This window comes from Chrysochloris asiatica, unplaced genomic scaffold, assembly GCF_000296735.1.
Source record: "Chrysochloris asiatica unplaced genomic scaffold, ChrAsi1.0 scaffold00023, whole genome shotgun sequence".
Taxonomy (NCBI): Eukaryota; Metazoa; Chordata; class Mammalia; order Afrosoricida; family Chrysochloridae; genus Chrysochloris; species Chrysochloris asiatica.
Window position 1 is genome coordinate 11,005,845 of NW_006408541.1, and position 21,456 is coordinate 11,027,300.

A 21,456-nucleotide genomic window follows, 5' to 3' on the forward strand; every position below is an offset into this window, starting at 1 on the left:
GTGAGTCCAGGGAGGTGTCTACACCACAGGACCTGACAGAACGTGAGTCCAGGGAGGTGTCTACACCACAGGACCTGACAGGATGTGAAGCCAGGGAGGTGTCTACACCACAGGACCTGACAGGAATGAGTCCAGGGAGGTGTCTACACCACAGGACCTGATGGGAATGAGTCCAGGCAGGTGTCTACACCACAAGTCCCGACAAGAGAGTTGTCCATGAGGGATGCCAACTGCACCAGTACAGCAGGCTGTGGCCAAATGGGGAGAGTTTGTTGTACCTTTTTCGGTAGGAGATGAGCCCAGTGAAGTGTCTGCTGCGCCAATCCAGGCAGGAAATGGTGGTGGCTCAGAACAGGATTGTAGTAATAGAACTGGGGAGAACAGTTAGATCTCGGATGGATTTTGAAAAGTCGAGCCCACAGGACTTGCTCTTCAAATGGATGTGTTGTGTGGTTTGCTACTTTCTGATGTTGTTGTTAAGTGCCGTCGAGTCGGTTCCGACCCATAGCGACCCTGTACAGGGTTTTCGAGGGTGTAAATCTTTACAGGAGTAGAAAGCTTCATCTTTCTCCCGCGGAGCGGCTGGTAGTTTTGAACCGCTGACCTTAAGGTTCGCAGCCCAATTCGTAACTGATACAGGCCCCAAACAACTGCCCCTCCCTTTCCTTAGGTCCCCTACCTTCGATGCTTGCTGTGCAGATGTCAGTGGGTGGGACCTGGGCTTCGGCTTTTCTTGCAAGATGGGATTTGATAGGATGCAGACATTTGTTCCATCAGCACTTTACCTTTTTTCACCTGAGGCCTTTAGAAGAAATGTCAAGATTTGAAAACAAAAGCTGCAGGATCAATGTCTTTTCTTAAATCAGGGGTAGGGAATGTATTTTGTTAAGTGCTATCGAATAGGTTCCGACTCATAGCGACCCTGTATAGGGTTTCTGAGGGGCGACTGGTGAGCTTGAACTACTGACCTTGTGGTTCAAACTGAACTTGCAGTCCAGCACTTTAACCCGCAGCGCCATGGCAGGATTTCGTGGACTGTACCAGGCCCAAGGCCACTGCAATTTCTCCCATCACATTAAGGGTGAATTAATTAAATGACCAATATAGTAGGCTAATTGTTTGAAAAAATGTTTATGAGTTTTTATTGTGAGTTGTGATAGTTTATATGTGAGAATATCGGTTTTACACCCATTGTTTCTTTGCAATGATTACAATCTCCTCCGTGCGTCAACATTCAACAGTATTTGCTTCTATTCCTTTTTTTGGGGGGGTTGGATGTGCGCAGAAACACTCAGGAATGTATAATCATTTAAACAACCAAAGGGCACATTCTACAAGCCTGCCTCCTGGCCTCCAGCACACAACCTTTCTCTTTCCGTGAGTCTAGAGTCCTCAGCTGCTCTGTCTCTCCTTGTCCTCATCTCTTAGTAGGCTAAGTTTTGATAATTTTTTATGGCCTGCAAATTACATTATACATTTTGGCAGAAAAAGGTTCCCCACCCCTGCCTAGTATGGTGCTGCGGGATAATGCATTGGATCGCAAAGTCAGTTTGATCTTCAAGGTCAGCAGTTCAAACCCACCAGCTGCTCCTCCGAAACCCTATACAGGTTCTCTATGGGTTGGAACCAACTCGATGCTCCACTTACTTAACAACTCCTGCCTTAAATGAATGATTTGGCTTTATTTTTTAGGTTGTACATTCAGAAAATAATTTTTGTGCTCAATTGTGATTGAAGTGCAGGGGTGCCACAATGGTGGCTCTTCGCTGAGAATGATCAAACCTCTGGGGGTTAATGCGTCAGATTGCAAAGCCATTTGAACTGCAAGGTTAGTGGTTCAAACTCACCAGCTGCGCCTCAGAAACCCTATACAGGGTCGCTGTGGTCCAGAGCCAACTCTATGGCACTTTACAAGTGAACATTTAAAAATAGGGTGCAATTTCTTTTAAAAAAAATTTTTTTTAAATAAAAATACTTTTTTTGCAATTTCTTTTTCATTTTATTTTTTTTCATGTTCTTTTGGATAGCTACTATATGTGTATGGTTCAAAAATTGAAAGAGGGGATTCACCTCATCTACCTTCCTGGTTTGGTGCTGTAGGATCAGCATTGGACTGCTAACCAACAGGTCAGAGGTTCAAATCCACCATTTGCTCCTTGGAAACCCTATATAGGATCACTGTGAGTCAAAATTAACTACATGGCATGTAATAATGACAGCAACAACCCTGAAGTCAAGGCCCCCTGGTGGCATTGTAGGTTAGATATTGGATCACTAACCACAAGGTCAGCAGTTCAAACCCACCAACTGCTCCATAGGAAAAAGATGAAGGTGTCTGTTCCTGTTAAGATTCACAGTCTAAGAAACCCTATATAGTATTATTATGAGTTGGAATCAATTCAATGGCAGGGAGATTTTTTTGGGCCCTCACCCCAGAATTAGATGGTGTCCCAACTGTGAATGCCAACTATTCCAATCAGGCACACAATAGTTGATCTTGGTATAATATGAAAAATGTGGACTAGAACTCAAATTCTTCAAATGTACCAGCTAAGACTAGAGGGCTCCCTGAGACTACCCCGGAGATACTAGTCAAACCTCGAACCAAAACTAGTCCATGAGGTCATTTTTTAGCTAACTAACAGACTGGCTCAAAGCATAAACAATTTCATCTGTGCATACTGCGCTTCTTTAGAAAGTCATCCACAGGAGGACCACTCAGTCGACATTTACTCAAAAGCAAAGTCAAAGCTAGGAGGCAGGGAAACTCGATTACGGGAAACGAAACAACCAGAGTGGGAGTAATGAGAAAGTTGACACCCTGGGAAAACTGGAATGGGAACCTAATTTGCTATGTAAACGTTCACTGAAAACACAAAAATACTACCTTTTTTTTTTTTTTTTAAAGAGGGTGTTCTGTGGTAAGGTCTTTCTCCCAGTTCTTTCTTAGTTTCCTCCTCAAAGGCAACTGTTTTACAGGTGTGTCTGTGCAAAAAGATGCAGTACATATATAAACACACACATTTGCATGCATGCCCACAATACATGCATATATGCACATTTACCCCGCTTTACAAAAACAGGTAGGTGAATATTTGTATACCTACGGCTTTGATACATTTTGGAGATTGTTCCATATCAGTTTTTGAAAGACTTTCTTAGGACACCCTCTGTTGTTGTTAATGTGTGCCACTGAGTCTATGTAGGATTTCCAAGGAGTGACTGGTGGGTTTGAACTGATGACCCGTGCTTATTCTACAGTGCCACACCAAGACTCCACAGGCACCCCATTGTTGTTGTTGTTAGAGCCGTCAAGTCCATTCTGAATCATAGTGACCTTGTATAGGATTTCCAAGGAGTAACTGGTGAGCTTGAAACACTCACTTTGTAGTTCAAACCAATATCACAATCCAGTGCTTATCCTACAGCACCACACCAGGACTTTTGGGGACCACAAGCTCTGGTAGCGTAGTGGTTACGAATCGGGCTGCGAACCTCAGGGTCAGCAGTTCGAAACTACCAGCTGTTCCGTGGGAGAAAGATGAGGCTTTCTGTTCCTGTGACGATTTACAGCCTTGGAAACCCTGTACAGAGTCACTATGAGTCAGAACCGACTCCACGGCACATAACAACAACAGCAACAACATTGTTGTTGTTAAGTGTTGTTGAGTTGGTTCCAACTCACAGCAGCCCTGTATAGAGTTTCCAAGGAGCAGCTGGTGGGTTTGAATTGCTGACCTGTGGTTCACAGTCCAGTTCTGATCCTACAGAGCCACACCAGGAGTCTAAAAATAAACCATTGAAAATGCTGTGGCGTATAGTTCCACTTTGATGCATCTAGGGTCTCCAGGAGTCGGAATCAACAGCTGGTTTCTTCTAAGAATTAAAATGGACAGGTCTTGGAGATGTCCAATGTGGGTGTAAGGCCAAGGGAGGTATCAGAAATGCGGATTTTTATGAAAGGTGTTCACACACGCTGTCTTGGCGGACATGTCATGCTGCTTGCAATGACGTAGATGAGAGAACAGTTGTGGTCTGAACTCTCTGGCCCCTGTGTGTGTGTGTGAGGGGTGGGCATGTTCGGTGGAAGCAGGTGTGCTCTGCTGAGCTTATACTCAGAAAGAAATGCTGAATCTGTGCTTTTGAGTGTTGGTAAAAACCTTGTCTCCACGTGCCACGTGGCCTTTGGGAACTGCAGTACGACATCCCCTTGGCTTTCCCCTTCTTTCAGAGTGAAATCATTGAGGACAATACCAATTTCCTAACATCCCCAATTTAACAAAAATGCTACTTAACATTGTTAAAGTTTGGTTTTAGTAAAATTCAAAACAGCTTCCTTGGCCAGTTGCCAGTTTGAAAATCAGTCCCACATTTCGGATTTGGTGGCAGCGGCATCCGTCTGAGAGTACTTAGGAAGATCTGAGCATTGCTGATAGAAAGATTGCACAAGAGGAAGTATCATTTACATGGCCCTTCGTTGCAGTGTGTCTCATCCGGGGGAAGTGGAAACTGAGTGCCCAGCCATAGACGCTCACTGAATCTGTGCTCCATATATAGGATACAGAGTTCTGGTGGTACAGTGGATCGAAAGTTTGTGGGTTCAAACCTACCTAGCGACTCCACAGGAAAAAGACTTAGGGATCTGCTCCCATAACAGTCTCAAAAACCCTGTGGGGTTTCAGAGTTCGACTCTGAAACCAACTCCATGCACACAGCAGGAACATATATAGGACAGAAACACCAGGGCTGGGACAGGGGCTAGGAGAGTAAGGCACAGAAGAGGCGACAGGGCGAAGTTTAAGGGGGTTCCCACTCTCAGGTGCAGACCTTGTTTACGACCGTGAGAGGCCCTTTAAATGATGGGCTGTAGCCACCTTACTTGGATACTTCGTGGTTGTTTGCAATATTCTCTCATAAAGATATAATGATGAGCGAAGTAGTCCCACCACATTGGTAAGTTGCAAACAATATGGCAAACGGAACCCCAGATAGAAAGGAACTCTGGTGGCACAAAGGTTAAGCACTTGGCTGCTAACCTAAAAGGCTGCTTGTTTGAACCTAATAGCCGCCCTGAAGGAAAACCATAAAGATTACAGCTTTGGAATCCCTATCGGGAAATTTTACTCTGGGTCTTTTAAAAAACTAAAGCCAATAAGGGTTGTACACCTCAATGTAAATAAAATGAAAATCCTTATACATGGAACCAAAAAAAGTAGCATCATGTTAGATGGAGGAAAGATTGAAGTTGTCAAAGACTTTGCTCATTTCCACAGCCAGTGCTGCTGGAAGCGGCAGTCAAGAAATCAAATGACGTATCGGTGGTGGTGGTGTGCCGTGGAGTCCGTTCCCACTCATAGTGAGCCTGTATAGAGTTTCTGAGGCTGTAAATCTTTACAGGAGCAGAAAGCCTCATCTTTATCCCATGGAATGTCTGGTAGCCTTGAACTGCTGACCTTGAGGTTAGCAACTTGATTTGTAATCACTTGCAGTGGGCAACATTGTTCAGGAACAAAGATGTCACACTGAGGACGAAGGTACACCTGACTCAAGCCTTGTCTTCTGTCGTCTCATACACTTGTGAAAGCTGGAGAACGAATAAGGAAGACTCCAGAAGAATTGATGGATTTGAATTATGGTGTTGACTGTACCATGGACGTTGAGATGGACAAACAAATCTGTCTTGAAAGTATCAGCTAGAATGCTCCTTGGAAGCCAGGATGGTTTGACTTCGTCTCTTGTACTTTGGACATGTTATCAGGAGGGACCTGTCCCTGGAGGAAGGACATCACGCGTGCTAAGATGGAGGGTCATCGAGGAAGAGGAAGAGGCCAGCATGATGGACTGACAGAGTGGCAGCTACAGTAGGCTCACATATAAATTGTGAGGATGGCTCAGGACTGGGCAGTGTTTCGTTCTGTTGTTCATAATGTCGCTGTGAGTCCGAACTGACTCCACGGCACCTAACAACACAGGGGTCTCTCTGAGTTGGGAGTCAGAATTTTCTCAACAGCAGTGGGTTTGTGGTTTGGTTTATGTGTCTAGTAGAAGCCCTGGTATCCGCACTTGTCTGCTAACCATCAGGTTGGCTGTTTGAACCCACCCATTGGCTCCATGGGACCTGGTGATTGGCTCCCAAAAAGATGACAGCCTGGAACCCTATGGGCAGTTCTCCTTTGTCATACCGAGTCCCGATGAGTCAGAATTGACTCAGTGGCACATAATAACTACATGTGCCTAGAAGAAAAGACTGGAAGGCCCCAAACTGAAATGCTTACTTTTTTTGATAAGGCATTTTCTTTATAATTTATATTTTTCTGTATTGTCTAGCTTTTCTCCATTGAATGGACCCTTATTACTTTTATAACAAGAAAAAAGAAGAGCAAGAATCAACAAAAATTACTGCCCTTTCATGTTTGCGTCATAAAAGAGAAATTGCTGCTAAGAGTGGGCCGAGCTTGCTTCTGGGGTTCAGGGTGGATCTGATTAGTATTTGCCCCTGCCTCTGGCTTCTTTGGAGCTGAGCTGATAGGATGAACCTGCCAAACTTACGTGTAATCAAACTCAAGGGGATCTGCCTTCTTCAGGCTGTAATCTTAAGGGAAGCAGCTGACCAGGGCTTTCCCGCCTCTGCAGAGCCTCTGGCTGATTTCTTACCACCAGTCTTTTGCTTAGCAGTTGAGTGCTTAACCATTACACCTCCAGGGCTACTTGTAGAAAGTTGTTGTTGTTAAGTGCCGTGGAGTCAGTTCTGACTCATAGCGATCCCTGTACAGGGTTTCCGAGGCTGTAAATCTTGACGGGAGCAGAAAGCCTCATCTTTCTCCCGCTATAAAAAGTGGGGGATGTTTAAACCACAAATCAACTGAAAGAACTTCCATCGTCAGGTCTGATTTTCAAGTAGCTGGCAGGGGACAGAGCAGATGATTTGCAAAACCTTGTCCCCGTGCCTCCAGTTAGCATTTGGGGGTCCCTTTAGTGGAGTGGCTCCGTGTGTGGTGGCCAAGTGGTATTGCACCATGGACTACACCTCACACATCCTCAGACCCTCATGCCTGTGCCTCTAGCCCCTTAGGATGTGTGCTGGGGTCACCCCTCTTTGGGAACCCTTGTCTGACTGACTGAATATGACAATAGTAAATGTTTGCCCTTGCCTCGGCTGCAGGAAGTGGTGGAGCATCCTTTTGCTCTGTTGGTTGCTGACCTAGAACTTGGACCTAACACAGGTGTATGTTATGCCCAACAGGTGGCCCTGTTATGCCCAACAGGTGGCCCTGCCTGCCTAAGACACAGAAGCCACCCTCAAACATCAAGACCCAAAATCTCTCTAAGATGTGCGAGACCCTAACCATTACAGCTAAGGAGCTCTGGTAGCGTAGTGGTTACGAATTGGGCTGCGAACCTCAAGGTCAGCAGTTCGAAACTACCAGCTGTTCCGCGGGAGAAAGATGAGGCTTTCTGCTCCCATAAAGATTTATAGCCTCGGAAACCCTGGTCAGGGTCGCTATGGTTCGGAACTGACTCGATGGCACACACCAACAACAACCATTCCAGCTTTAACCTCTCCTTAGCCAGCTTCCTCCCAATGAGCTCACTGAGCTATCGGAGCTCTGGCAAATTCTACCATGTTCTAGAGTAGGAAAGGATCCTTGGTGGCACAGTGGTTACAGGGCTCAGCTAATAGAAAAGTTAGCAGTTGGGTCTCTTTCATCAGACTCAGTGATCTGTTTCCAGAGAGAGTGCAGCCTAGGAAGCCCTGTGGAGCAGTTCTCTGCCCTGTAGGCTCCCAACCTGATGACACCCGGAGGCAGGACTGGTGGAGGGAAATAGCAAAGACATTTGCTCTCTGGCCTCTCCTTCCTGAGTGGCTGAGTAACCACCACAGAGCGGCCTGGAGTGGGTGTTTTGGGTTGTTTTTCACTTTGTGAACCCTCCTTCTACTTCACTGTCCTTCCACTCAGTTCTGTAGTAGCACCTCTAGTTTCTGATCGTATCATCGCCGATGACAGGGAAGTGCTCTCGTTTGGTGGGTACCTGTGGCTGTGTGAACTGCTTTGGGGGGTTACAAAGGCTGCCTTCAAAAGAAGCCCTGGGAGCGGAGGCTACATTCCTCGTATACATGAGACAATAGAAACTCCCAGGGGTGGAGCGGGTTCCCCGAAGCCACACCGTAGAGTTAGGGGTCAGATCCTGGCCTGTCTGACCAAAAGTGAAATCCTTTGTTCTTTCTACGATGCCACACCCCTCTCGGGTGTTTCCTGGGGAGGGGAAGCTCGCCAAGGTCAGGTGGGTTCCATCTGCCCCCCATGTATCATCTAGTCCCATTTAGTGGGCTGCTCTTGACTTGAGGGGTCATCCTTGTCTTTCCTAAAGAAGTGGGTTATCTTTCAAGTAGCACCATCTTTGCTTATTTGGGTTTCCACTCTCTGTGTGTCTCCTTCAGCAGGCAGAACACTCTTGATCTCATAGTTGAACCTTTGCTTTCATTTCCTTGGATGGCCTTTCGTGTACTTTTAACATGTGGTCCTCGGCAGGTAGCTCTGAATCTAGTAGATGCCCAGGAGATGGAGACTATGGTGGCAAAGACCATGCTGACTCTGCCCGGCGGTCAGGATGTTGTCTGACCTGAGCAAGCCTCATTCTCCTCCTCTGTGGTGGTGGTGGTGGTGTGCCATAGAGTCAGTTCTGACTCATAGCGACCCTGTACAGGGTTTCCAAGGCGGTAAATCTTTATGGCAGCAGAAAGCCTCATCTTTCTCCCATGGAACCGCTGGTAGTTTCGAACTACTGACCATGAGATTAGCAGCCCGATTCGTAACTACTATGCTACTACAGGTCCTTCTCCTTATCTATAAAACATGGATAATAGCTCTGTAGCACAAGCACTGGTCTGCAAACTACAAAGTTGGTGGTTCGAGCCTGCCAGCAGCTGCACTGGAGAAAGATGAGGCTTTCTGTTCCCACAAAGATTGACAGCCTTGGAAACAGTTGCTATGAGTCGGAACCGACATGACAGTATGGTACCCCAGGCTACAGAGCATGTTGGGATGCGTGTACAGGTGGGAGGGTGTGTTGTGCTTTGTTGTGGATGGATGGTAAGGATACACACAATGAACGAATGTTTCTGGTTCACACTGAACAAAATTAGCTAGGTTCCTGCTTTTGTTGACCTCATGTTTGTTCTTTTTGGAGAGAGATAGAAAACAGATAAGCAACTAAGAAAACAAGAAGTTTTCAGATGGTAAACAAATAAATATTCCAGTATTCTGCTAGAAAATTGCTTAATAATGGACTGTCCAGCAATCGCCTGTGGTTGTGTGTCCTGGAGTCAGTTCTGACTTCTAGCAACTCTATATAGAGGTTCAGAGGCTGTAAATCTTAATAGGAGCAGGGAGCCTCATCTTGGAGCAACTGGTAGACTTGAACTGCTGACCATGCGGTTAGCAGCCCAACTCATAATCCACTATTCTAGCAGGCTCTTTCCAGAAATAGAAGCCCTGATTGATAACATCTGTAGATTCTTATGGTGTATATACTGCCAGACAGCCATTTTTAAGCTCCACAGTGACCAGCATGGTTGTTACTGTTGTTAAGTGCTATCCAGTCGATTCCTACCCATAGCAACCCTATTATTGGGTTTCCAAGGAGCAGCTGGTGAGCTTGAACCACTGACCTCGCAATTCAGATGACTTTGCAGTGTGACTCATTAGCCCACCGCACCACACCAGGACTCCAACATGGTAGTTGTTGTCGTTGTTAAGTGCCGTTGAGTCAATTCTGACCCATAGCATCCATGTATAGGGGTTCCAAGGAGTAGCTGGTGAGCTTGAGTATGCCTAAGTCTCACAAGTCTGTAAGAGCTGACTCCAGCTGGCCACTGGGTGTGTGTAGATGTTGTTGTTGTTGTTGTTGTCAGGTGCCATCAAGTCAGAACCGACTCATGATGACCCCATGCACAGCAGAACGAAACAATGTTCGATCCGGTGCCAACCTCACTACCGCTGCCACACTTGACGCCATCAATGATGCCACCTGGCCGATCTATCTCGTTGGGGGTCTTCCTCTTTTTCTCTGACCCTCCATCTTACCCAGCATGACATCCTTCTCTAGCGACTGTTCCCTCCTGACAATATGTCCAAAGTATGAGAGACGAAGCTTAGCCATCCTGGCCTCTAAGGAGCACTCTGGCTGCACTTCTTCCAAAACAGATCTATTGGTTCTTTTGGCAGTGCATGGCACTTTTAGTACTCTCCTCCAGTGTAGATAATGTGATTCAAAGAAGACTGAACGAGCTGAGTCCTAAATACAAAGACCCAGTGAAAAGGTGTTTCAGGCAGAGAAAGCAGCTTGTGCCACAGCCCTGAGGTCAGAACGAGCTTGGAGTGTTCAGGAGACAGGGCTGGCTGGTGTTGGCAGAGGTTTAATGGGTTGGAAGGGGATGAAGGGAGAAGGCAAATTGTGGAAAGCTTTCCTAGACCATTGCTCCGAGTTTGAGTTTTACTCTAAGGCCACAGGAAACCATCAGAAGGTTTTAAGCTGGGGGGCGGTGTCTGGGTGTGATTTGTAGTTTTGAAAGATCTCTGGGCTGCTCTGTGATAGACCAGCGAAAAGCCAGTTTGGGAACAGAGTGGTCTCCAGGAAGAGAGGATGCTGGTAGTGGAAAGGGGAACAGTAGCTGGATTCTGGTACAACTCTCAGAGCATGACAAAGAAGCTCCTTTTTCTCCAGGTGTTCCCTGGCTTTTGACCTGACTTTGTACACCCGAATGCCCCGTTTTCCTGTCCACCAGAGGAGGAAGTAGCCCCAACCACCAGTGCTTGCTGTCTATTCTGTCTCCTTTTCTTCTCACTGTGGTGTTTACTGTCTCCTGTAAATCCAGGAGAAGAGGTGAAGAAATATATTTATCTTGTGTGCCAACACAAAGCAGAAACAACACCACAATCTTTTGTCAATACTGTCCTTCTCCATTTGATATTTGTCGCTGAGAACAATGTCCTGTTTTTCAGTTTGCATGGGGTAGAACGCTAGCCTTCTGACTTAGTTCGGCCATCTTTGTCCTAGGCTGCCTCTAGGAGTGTGTGTCAGACACACATGCAAATATTGTGTGTGTCAGAGTGGCAGGTGATGAAACAAGTTGTTACGTGGCTGTCCTCTAGCCTGTCGATATCAATAGTTTTTAGAAGGGGAGAACTTGTATTGGAAGAATTTTTCCAACTTCCTAGATTGATACTGTCCAAGAAAGTAGAAATCTCCTGTATCTATGCTGTGGAGAACCTGAAATGTGGCTAGTGCCAATGAGGAGCTGAACTTTTCCTTTAATTCAAGTTGCAGTAATCATGTGTGGCTATTGTATTGGCCATTACAATTCTGCAGCCCACACCATGTGTAAATCCATGGCCTTGGAACCTTTTTGTGGCCTTGTTTTCTGCTGTTGACTAGAGATCTTATTGAACTTTTGTAGAACTTCAGAGAAAGGAAGGAGCTTGGTGAGTTGTCACTTGTCACAGTCCCTCTCAACGTGCAGAAAAAGGAGCTGAGCCACAGAAGGGTTAAATGATTTGCTTAGTACTTCTTGCCTAGTGGTGAGAACATGTACCCATCTCCAAACTCTAAGCTCAGTTTACTTTATTCTCGTGTGATTATTTTCTTAACCAAGGTTAAATTTCAGTTTCCCAGGAATACATTTTCTATATATTGTTACGATGCTGTGAATAGAATTGAAATCTCCTTTGACAGTCTTCTTAATCTTTGATGGCCTTCTCCATCCCCACAGGCGATCATGATTGTTGTCTGTCTGAAGTGCATCCTTCCACACCATTTTCAGTTGCCTTGACATGTGTGTAAATGGATTGTTGTTAGGTGCTGTTGAGTTGATTCTGATTCATAGTGACCCTGTGCACAATAGAACAAAACACTGCCTGGTCCTGTGCCATCCTCACCATGTTGTTACTCTTGAGCTCATTGCCGCTGCCACTGCGCCAATCCATCTCATTGGGAGTCTTCCTCTATTTCACTTACCCTCCACTTTACCAAACATGATGTTCTTCTCCTAGGAGTGGTCCCTCTTGATACTTACTGTGTCTTAAGTATCAGAGATGAACTCTCACCATTCTCACTTATAAGGAACATTCTGGCTGTACTTCTTCCAACACAGATTTGTTTGTTCTTCTGGCAGCCTAGGTACCTTCAATATTCTTCTCTGACACCACAATTCAAATACATCAATTCTTCTATGATCTTCCATGTTTATTGTCCAACTTTCACATATGAGACCATGTCTTGGGTCAGGCATACCTTAATCCTCAAACTGACATCTTTGTACTTGAATGCTTTAAAGAGGGCCTTTGCAGCAGATTTGCTTAATGCCATACGTTCTTTGATTTCTTGGATGCTGCTTGTATGAGTGTTGATTATAGATCCAAGCAAAATGAAGTCATTGACAACTTCGATCTTTTTTCCATTCATCATGATGTTATTTATTGGTCCAGTAGTGAGGATTTTTGTGTCTTTTTTTTTTTTTTCATTGAGATGCAGTCCATACTGAAGGCTGTGGTCTTTGAGCTTCTTCAATAAGTATTTTTAGTCTTCTGTGCTATTAAAAAGCAAGGTTGTATTATCTGCATATCGAAGGTTGTTAATGAGTCTTCCTTCAATCCTGATGTCATGATCTTCTTCACATAACCCAGCTTCTCAGATGATTTGCTTAGCATGCAGATTGAATAAGTATGGTGAAAGAATAAACACTAGTGCACACCTTTCCTGATTGTAAATCATCCTCATGAGCACAGTTAAGTGTTCTGTAATAACATGTTCTTTGCTGTCTGTGGTTTGTCATCATATGCACAGTCAAAAGCCTTTGCGTAGTCAATAAGACACAAGTAAACATCTCTGCTTTAAGCCAAGATCCATCTAGCGTAGTAATGATATACCTCGTTCCATGTCCTCTTCTGAATCCAATTTAAATGTCCAACAGTTCTCTGTTGATGTACTGTTGCAGTCATTATAAAATTATCTTCATCAAAATTTTACTTGCGTGTGATATTAGTTACATTATTTGATGATTTCTGCATCTATTGGGTCACCTCTCTTTGTAATGGGGTCAAATACAGATCTCTTCCAATCTGTTAGCCAGGTAACTGCCTTCGAAATTTCTTGGCATAGGTGAGTGAGTGCCCCCAGTGCTTCATTAAATTGTTGAAAGATTTCAATGTGTATTCCATCAATTCCTGGAGACTTGTTTTTCACCCATCAGTGCTGCTTGGACTTCTTCATTCGGTACCACTGGTTCTTGAGCATATCCTGCCTCTTAAAATGGTTGAACATCAAGGATTTCTTTTTGGTACAGTGACTCTGCGTATTCCTTCCATCTTCTTTTGATGCTTTCTGCATCGTTCTATATTTTGCCCATAGAATCCTTCAATATTACAAGTTGTTGCTGTTGTTGTTGTTAAGTGCCGTCGACTCGGTTCCAACCCATAGCGACCCTGTACAGGGTTTCCAAGGGTGTAAATCCTTACGGGAGTAGGAAAGCCTCATCTTTCTCCCGCGGAGTGGCTGGTAGTTTCGAACTGCTGACTTTCAGGTTCGCAGCCCGATTTGTAACCACTATGCTACCAGAGCTCCTTTATTACAAGTAGTACAAGTAGAGGTTTGAATTTTGTCTTCACTTCTTTCAGCTTGAGAAATGCTGAGCGTGATCCTTTTAGCTTTCTAACTCCAGGTCATTGCACATTTCGTTATTGTACTGTGTCTTCTTGAATTGCACTTGGATATTTTCTGTTCAGCTTTTTCATTTCCTCATTTCTTCCATTCGCTTGAGCATGTCTATGCTGCAGAGCAAGTTTCAGGGTCTCTTCTGACATCCATCTTGGTCTTTTCTTTCTTTCCTGACTTTTTAATGACCTTTTGCTTTCTTCCTGGATGATGTTCTTGATGTCATCCCACAGCTCTTATGGTCTTGGGTCATTAGTGTCAAATGCATCCAATCTGTTCTTGAGATACTTTTTAAATTCCAGTGGGATATGTTCAAGTTCATATTTTGGCTCTTGTGGATTCATTTTAATTTTCCCCAGCTTCAGCCTGAACTTACATATGAGCAGTTAATGGTTTGTTCCACAGTTGGCCCCTGGCCTAGCTTTGACTGATGATCTTGAGCTTTTCTACCTATAAATGGATGAATAGAACATAGTGTTTTTAGAAATTGTATCCTGGTGTGGCATTGTGGGATAAAGCACTGGACTGCAAGGTCAATTTGAATCACTAGGCTGGCAGTTCAAACTCAGCAGCTGCTTCTTGGAAACCCTATACAGGGTTGCTATGAGTTGGAACCGACTCGACAGCACTTAACAACAACACAACATACAAGGAGGCTTCAAAAAGTTCATGGAGAAATGGAAATAAAAGGTAATGGAAATTTTTTACAACTTTTTGAAGCCCCCTCATACATGTTTTGGTATAAATTGCTTTTCATTTTAAACCACATGTCTTAGATTTTTCTGGATTAGCTCACAGACCTCTACCTTACTTTAAAAAAACATCTTTCATAGTATTTCATCGTCTAGATTTGTCATTATTAGTCTTAGGCTTACTGATATGACTATTTTTCATAGTATTTCATCGTCTAGATTTGTCATTATTAGTCCTAGGCTTACTGATGTAACTACTTGTTCATTATTATTATTATGTTTGTTTCAGTAAACATTTTTGTATGTTTTTCCTACATGCCCAGTGTTTGTCTATAGTCCATACTGAAAAGTGAAATTACTAGGTCCTATAGTATGTAGGAAGAGTCCTGGTGTGGCACTGTGGGTAATGCACCAGACTGCAAAGCCATTTGAAGTGCAAGGTTGGCGGTTCAAGCTCACCAGCTGCTCCTTGGAAACCCTATACAGGGTCGCAATGGGTCAGAATCGACTCAACGGCACTTACCAACAACAACATAGTATATGTACTATTACTATAGGACCTAAGTAATAGTACATATACTGTAGTATATGTGGAGTCCTGGTGTGGCGCTATGGGCTAATGCGCCAGACTGCAAAGCAGTTTGAACTGCAAGGTTGGTGGTTCAAGCTCAGCAGCTGCTCCTTGGAAACCCTAAACAGGGTTGCTATGGGTAGGAACAGACTCGACAGCACTTAACACCAAGAAGAGTATATGTATGTGTAGTGGTTACAAATCGGGCTGCTAATCTCATGGTCAGCAGTTTAAAACTACCAGCTGTTCCACAAGAGAAAGATGAAGCTTTTCTGCTCTTGTAAAGATTTACAGCCTCGGAAACCCTGTACAGGCTTGCTATGAATTGGACCGACTCCACGCACATAACAACAACATAGTATATGTGGAATCTTGGTGTGGCGCTGTAGGATCAGCACTGGACTGCGAATCACAAGGTTGGTGGTTCAAACCCACCAGTCGCTCTTCAGAAAGCCTATAAAGGGTTGCTGAGTCAAAATTGACTTGACGGCATGTAACAACAAGAAGAGAATATGTATTTTAAATTTTATTAGCTGCTGCTTCAATATACTTTAAAATAATTATACTAGTTTATATTGTATCAGCTATATGAGAGTACCTCCAAAATACTTGGTATTATCAAATATCTCTATGTACGCCAATCTGGTGGTGGTGGTTCTGTGCCATGGAGTCGGTTCCGATTCATAGCGACCCTGTACAGGGTTTCCAAGGCTGTAAATCTTTACGTGAGCAGAAAGCCTCATCTTTCTCCCGTGGAACAACAGCTGGTAGTTTCGAACTGCTGACCTTGAGGTTCGCAGTCCAATTCGTATCCACTGTGCTACCAGTTTTTTTGTTTTGTTTGTTAAGCGCTGTTGAGTCGGTTCCGACCCATAGCGACCCTGTACAGGGTTTCCGAGTGGGTGAAAAATAGTATCTCATGTTCAATTTGCATTTTCCTGATTACAAGTCAGACATCTGTTCTGTGCTAATGACCATTTGTTTTGATTTGAACTGTTTAAATCTCCTTTACATTTTTGGTTGGACGGTTTCATTAATACATGCAATAAACAACATGCTAGAATACCTACTTAGTGCTAAGAACTATTCTGAGTGCTTAGCGTGTAATAAGTATTAGGGATTAGGGATTTTGTGGCATCTTAGATGCACCCGTACCCTCAAGGTGATGCATTTTAGTTGTGGGAGAAAGACCAGGACAAAAGGAATCAAGAAAAGATAGACTAAGTTAGATGATCATAGAAAGAAAGAAAAGATATAGGCCATGTCACTGGGTGTGAGATTCAATTTTGAATAACATCGTCCGGAAATTGTGTCTTTCACTTGCTCGTTTGTTGACATTCTTTCTGTGTTCTATGTACCAAGCCTTGGTCTGGTACATGGTCTATAGATTTTCTTTCAGGCTTTAATTTTCTTTTTTCAACTTAGGTTATGGTATCTTTGTTATGTTTTAAATTGTCAAGAGCTTGATGGTTATTTCTTTTCGATTATTTTCTGCCCTTACTAATATGTGACATTCCACTACCACCCGCTGCCAATTCAGTATAGTTGTTGGCTATTTTTTCCATATAAACAATTCTATTCTACCATGTTATTTCTCATGGCTGCTTAATATTCCATTTTGTGAAGTGCCTCTGAGTCAGTTTCAACTCATAGCAACCCTGTATGAGGAGTGGCTGGTGAATTGGAACTGCCAACCTTGTGGTTCAAACCGACTTTGTGGTCTAGTGTATTATCCCACAGTGCACCGGACTTATTATTTCCCAGAAGTCTTCTCTGTATGGCTGCTGAGGTTGGTTCTAGGCCTACCATAGATTCTTCTAGATGATGCAGGAATCCCTGTCACTTTCTGATGTTTCTTTGCTTCTTGTGGTTTGTTGGATGGGAGTGCCCTCCCCCCCCCCCCCCCCCCCCCAAAAAACACAGACACATTACACTGGGGTAATGATTTGATTTTGTTTTCTCTCTTAGCTCCATGGCTACATGGAAAACAAGCCTCTGGGCCTTCAGATCTTCATTGGGACAGCCGATGAGCGTATCCTCAAGCCCCACGCTTTCTACCAGGTGCACCGGATCACCGGGAAGACCGTCACCACCACCAGCTATGAGAAGATTGTGGGCAACACCAAAGTCCTGGAGATCCCGCTGGAGCCAAAAAACAACATGAGAGCAACGTAAGGGCTGGGCTGCTGCTGCTGACGGTGGCGGGTCTTGGAGGGAAAGTGAGTGAGGGGCAAGAGAGAAGTTTGGGCAGGAAGACTCCAGAAGACGGATGGAAGGACGGTGGTTCTGGAACTGTAACTGGCCCACAGTGACTCGGTGATTTCTGTTTTTAAAGTAGAGTCAGTCCTGGTGGCTCAAAGATCAAGCCCTTGGCTGCTAAGTAAAAGGTGGGTAGTTCAGATCCACTCAGCAGCTCCATAGGCAGAAGACAAGGAGATCCGATACCATGAATATTGTTGTTGATGTTGTTAAGTGCCATCAAGTTGGTTCCAAGGAGCAGTTGATGAATTTGAACCACTGACCTTGCAGTTCAAACACACCTTTCGGTTCAGTGCTTATCAGACATTGCCATTACTCCCCCATGAAGATAGTTGTTGTTAAGTGCCGTTGAGCTGGTTCTGACCCATAGTGATCCTGTATAGGGTTTCTGAGGAGCAGCTGGTAAGCTTTGAACCATCAACCTTGCGATTCAAACCAACTTTACGGTCCAGCTCATTAACCCACAAGGAAACCCCTACTCTGTCACTTGGGGTCCTAAGAAAAGTGATGTAAATATAATTCACGTATATTAGCAGGAAGGCTACTTAAGATTCCTTGGATTATATTGTTTGGAATGAGACTGAATTTGCGTGAATTAAAAAAAAATCTTTTGATTTAAGAACAATTATTAAGTAGCAATGCAGATAGGTCACAACTCTGAAGGCTAATATGTGCATGGCTAAAATTTGGGAAACATTACACAAATGTACTAGGGTTTAAAAAATTTTGTTAGAAAACAATTGCAAATACAGAAACTTCCAGAATTGTCCAAAGAACTCCTATATACCGTTCATTCAGATTTACCACTTTTCATTTTTTTTGCATGTGCTTTTTTACTCTCACTATTTTTTTCTGTGTTAACCCTTTTGTGACCTATGAACATTCAAGAGAGCTTTAAAATGTTCATTGGAAAAGTGAATGAAGAGACAATGGATTTTTTCCCCAAAGTCTTTTGAAACCCACCTATGTTTTCTGACTCTGGAGATAGGGGAAAACTACTGTCCCACTTTTATTGAGTGCTATCATGTGGTGGTAGAGTCCTGGTGTGGCGCTGGGGTTGAATGCACTGGACTGCGAAGTTGGTTTGAACCTCAAGGTTGGTAGTTCAAATCCTATACTGGGTTGCTGTGGGTGGTTCAAACCCTATACTGGTTGCTGTGGGATGGCACTGATTCCACAGCACTTACCAACAACAATGACAACAATCATCTGGTGGCCGCCTGTAGAGCTGCACAAATCTGAAGAAACAGGTGTCATCCTACTGACACCAGCACTAGAGACCCAGCGGGACATATGTGTCCCACTAATTGCATCAAAATTCATAATGCCTAAAAAATTTTTTTCAGTTCATTCAAAATGCCTTCTGTTACTGAAACAATTACCAAATTCAAGATAGTTAATGTTGGCATATTACTCTTACCTACTCAATAGCCTGGATTCAATTTTTGCCAGTTTCCATTTTGAGTTTCTGAGATATTTGTAAAGGTAGAAAGTTCGCATCTAGAGATGGAATTTTCATTGGGAATTTCTCTGGTACCTTGGTGATTTCTACAGCCCCTCCCCCGAGTTATTCCTGACTGAAATGTTTATTGGTGTCTTAGAATTTGCTCCCGTGGATGGCTGTAGAATTATCTTGGCTAACTGAGGGAGGCATTTTTGTGGGGTGATCTCTCGTCACTAAGACGGCCTGTTATAAACGGGCCTCTCTATCTCCTGACAGCATCGATTGTGCAGGAATCCTGAAGCTCAGGAACGCCGACATTGAACTGAGGAAAGGCGAGACCGACATCGGGAGAAAGAACACACGTGTGCGGCTTGTTTTCCGGGTACACATCCCAGAGTCTAGTGGGAGGATCGTCTCCTTGCAAACTGCATCTAACCCCATCGAGTGTTGTAAGTTGGTTTCTTAGAAAGTGTATTGCATGTGACCTGCCCTACCCTACAGGCAGAGCACCCTGGGAAATATTGGACTGGAGTCATTAGGGTGATCATTAAGAATATGGAAGACCCACAGGACAAATAACTGGCCCAACTTGACCAGAGGAACAAGTGACAGCTCATTTTTAAGAATTTTCTCTTGTTTCTAGTTACTTCTGGAGAGTTATGTGGCCACAAAGGGAAAAAAAAATGTAATAGTGCTAATGAGGGAACCCAAGGCTTTGTTTAGAAGATCCAAAAGGTGTGAATGATGCCCTCCTCTTACAGAGAGAAGATGCAGTTGGAGTGAACTCACTGCCCCTCCCCCTTTCTTAGAAAAAATGTTAATATCACAGTGGTACTTGTTTCTTCAAATGGGACTGCAAGGCACATAACAATAACAACTTAATTTCTTCAGCATCAGCTCAGCTGGTTTCTCCTCCAAGCACTCAGCATGCTTTATCTCACTGAGTGCTTGCAGTAATCACTGGCAGTAGCTGGTTTCATTATCCCATTGTGTGGAAGAGAAGGGAGAGATTCAAGGGGCTGAATAATAGGAGGGGAAAAGTGGCAGGGGCTGGGATTTGACCCTGAGCTTTCTCACCCTGGAACCCTGTTAGCTACCAGCCTCCATTGATCTCTGGGTGTTAGCTGAGACTCAGTGCTGTCCAAAGGGGTAAGGATCCGTGAAGGAGCTAGACGTTTTCCTGTCCTCAATGAGTTTACAGTCAGCTGGGGAATAAAGACTTCCAAACATTGCTGTAAAGAGGGAGACATTGGTCTGTGAGGTATAACGACCGAGCAAAAAGATCTGGGTTCAGTTCTATCAGGTTTTAAAAGAAGTAGCTTTGAGTTCAGTCTGAGATGCTTTCAGAACAATTTTGTTGTTGGTTTTTGCAATTAGGCATATCAAAGCTCCTTATGTGTCCAGTTTTTAGAAGTTGACAAATTATTTTTTAAAAAGCGTAAAGAAGAAATAAGTACATATGGTTCCAGAAACAAAAATTACAATTTTTTAAGCCATTTTTTCAAATAATATTTTGTTTTACACTGTGGCACTCAGATTCCACATGGAATGATGTAGCAGAATGTTTTTCCTTCTTACTGAACGTGATATTGTAAACGCCAAACTCAGTTGCTTACAGAGGGTCAGTTTAGTTGTAGAACTGACTGATGTGGGGTTAGGTGTTGGAGAGTGGGGACCAGCTTGGCCATTCCCTAGTTCCATATGGGAACACAGGCATGCTGTGGCCAGATCCTCTAAGTCTTTTAAAGATGAAACCAAAAATCTGATATTTTTAAAATTCAGGTTTTTAATAATACTTTATGGGTCAGACACAATCTGCTATTGTCTTCAATTAATTCGCAGTGGTGGTACAGTGGTTAAGCACTTGGCTACCAAATAAAAGTTTGGCAGATCAACTCCACCAGGCGCTCTGAGGGAGAAGGCTGTGGCAGTCTGCTTCCGTAAAGATTTACAGCATCAGAAACCCCATGGGGCAGTTTGATTTTGTCCTGTAAGGCCACTATGAGTCAGAATTGACTTCAGGGCAGTGACTTTGGTTTGGTTTAGTCTATATGAGACCCTAATACACAGAAGGAGTCCTGGTGTGGCGGTGTGGGTTAATGTGCCTGACTGCAAAGCTGTTTCAACTGCAAGGTCAGTGGTTCAAGCTCACCAGCTGCTCCTCAGAAACCCTATACAGGGTCACTATGGGTCGGAATTGACTCGTTGGCACTTAACAATAACAATACACAGAGGGGAATCCTGGTATGGCACTGCAGGATACTACGCCCAACTGCAAGGTCAGCGATTCAAACCCGCTAGCCGCTCCTCAGAAACCCTATCAGGGTCTCTATGGGTCAGAACCGACTCAACAGCACTTAACAACAACAATGCACAGAAGGAGGGCATAGATACTTTATGCAGAAAGAGTTCAGGAAGCCTGGCCCTCAGGAATGGAAGCCAACAAGGAGAGAGTGTGGACCTTCCTCTTGAGAGAATAACCTGAACTTGGTCTTTGGAAATGGTTATTAAGCACGCTGGCTTCTTGTTGCCTTGCAAAGTCAAGATGCTGAGTTAGCTGAATCTGATGGCGAGTTTCCTCTCTGCTATTAGGAAAGAGAGAGGGGAACCAGCTACACATCACTAGGGCAAACACATGTTGAAAACCACTACTGTTGAATCATTGGAATTCCCATCTACCTGGAAGACCCCACCCCTGGCCCCAACTTCTGCTTAAGGGCTGCCCACTGCTATCTTGGTTTTGAATGTCTCAAGATGTTTCTGGAGGGAAATGAGGGCTC

The 21,456-nt window shown here is 44.1% G+C and overlaps 1 protein-coding gene across 1 annotated transcript in view; it reads left to right on the forward strand.

Moving 5' to 3' along the window:
• Nucleotides 1-21,456, forward strand: part of NFATC2 (nuclear factor of activated T-cells, cytoplasmic, calcineurin-dependent 2) — a 197,754-nt gene that overhangs the window by 79,595 nt on the left and 96,703 nt on the right. The window contains exons 4-5 of the mRNA XM_006839178.1: nt 16,942-17,144; nt 18,953-19,125. Coding sequence (XP_006839241.1) covers nt 16,942-17,144; nt 18,953-19,125 — 376 coding nt within the window. The remainder of the gene's footprint in view (nt 1-16,941; nt 17,145-18,952; nt 19,126-21,456) is intronic.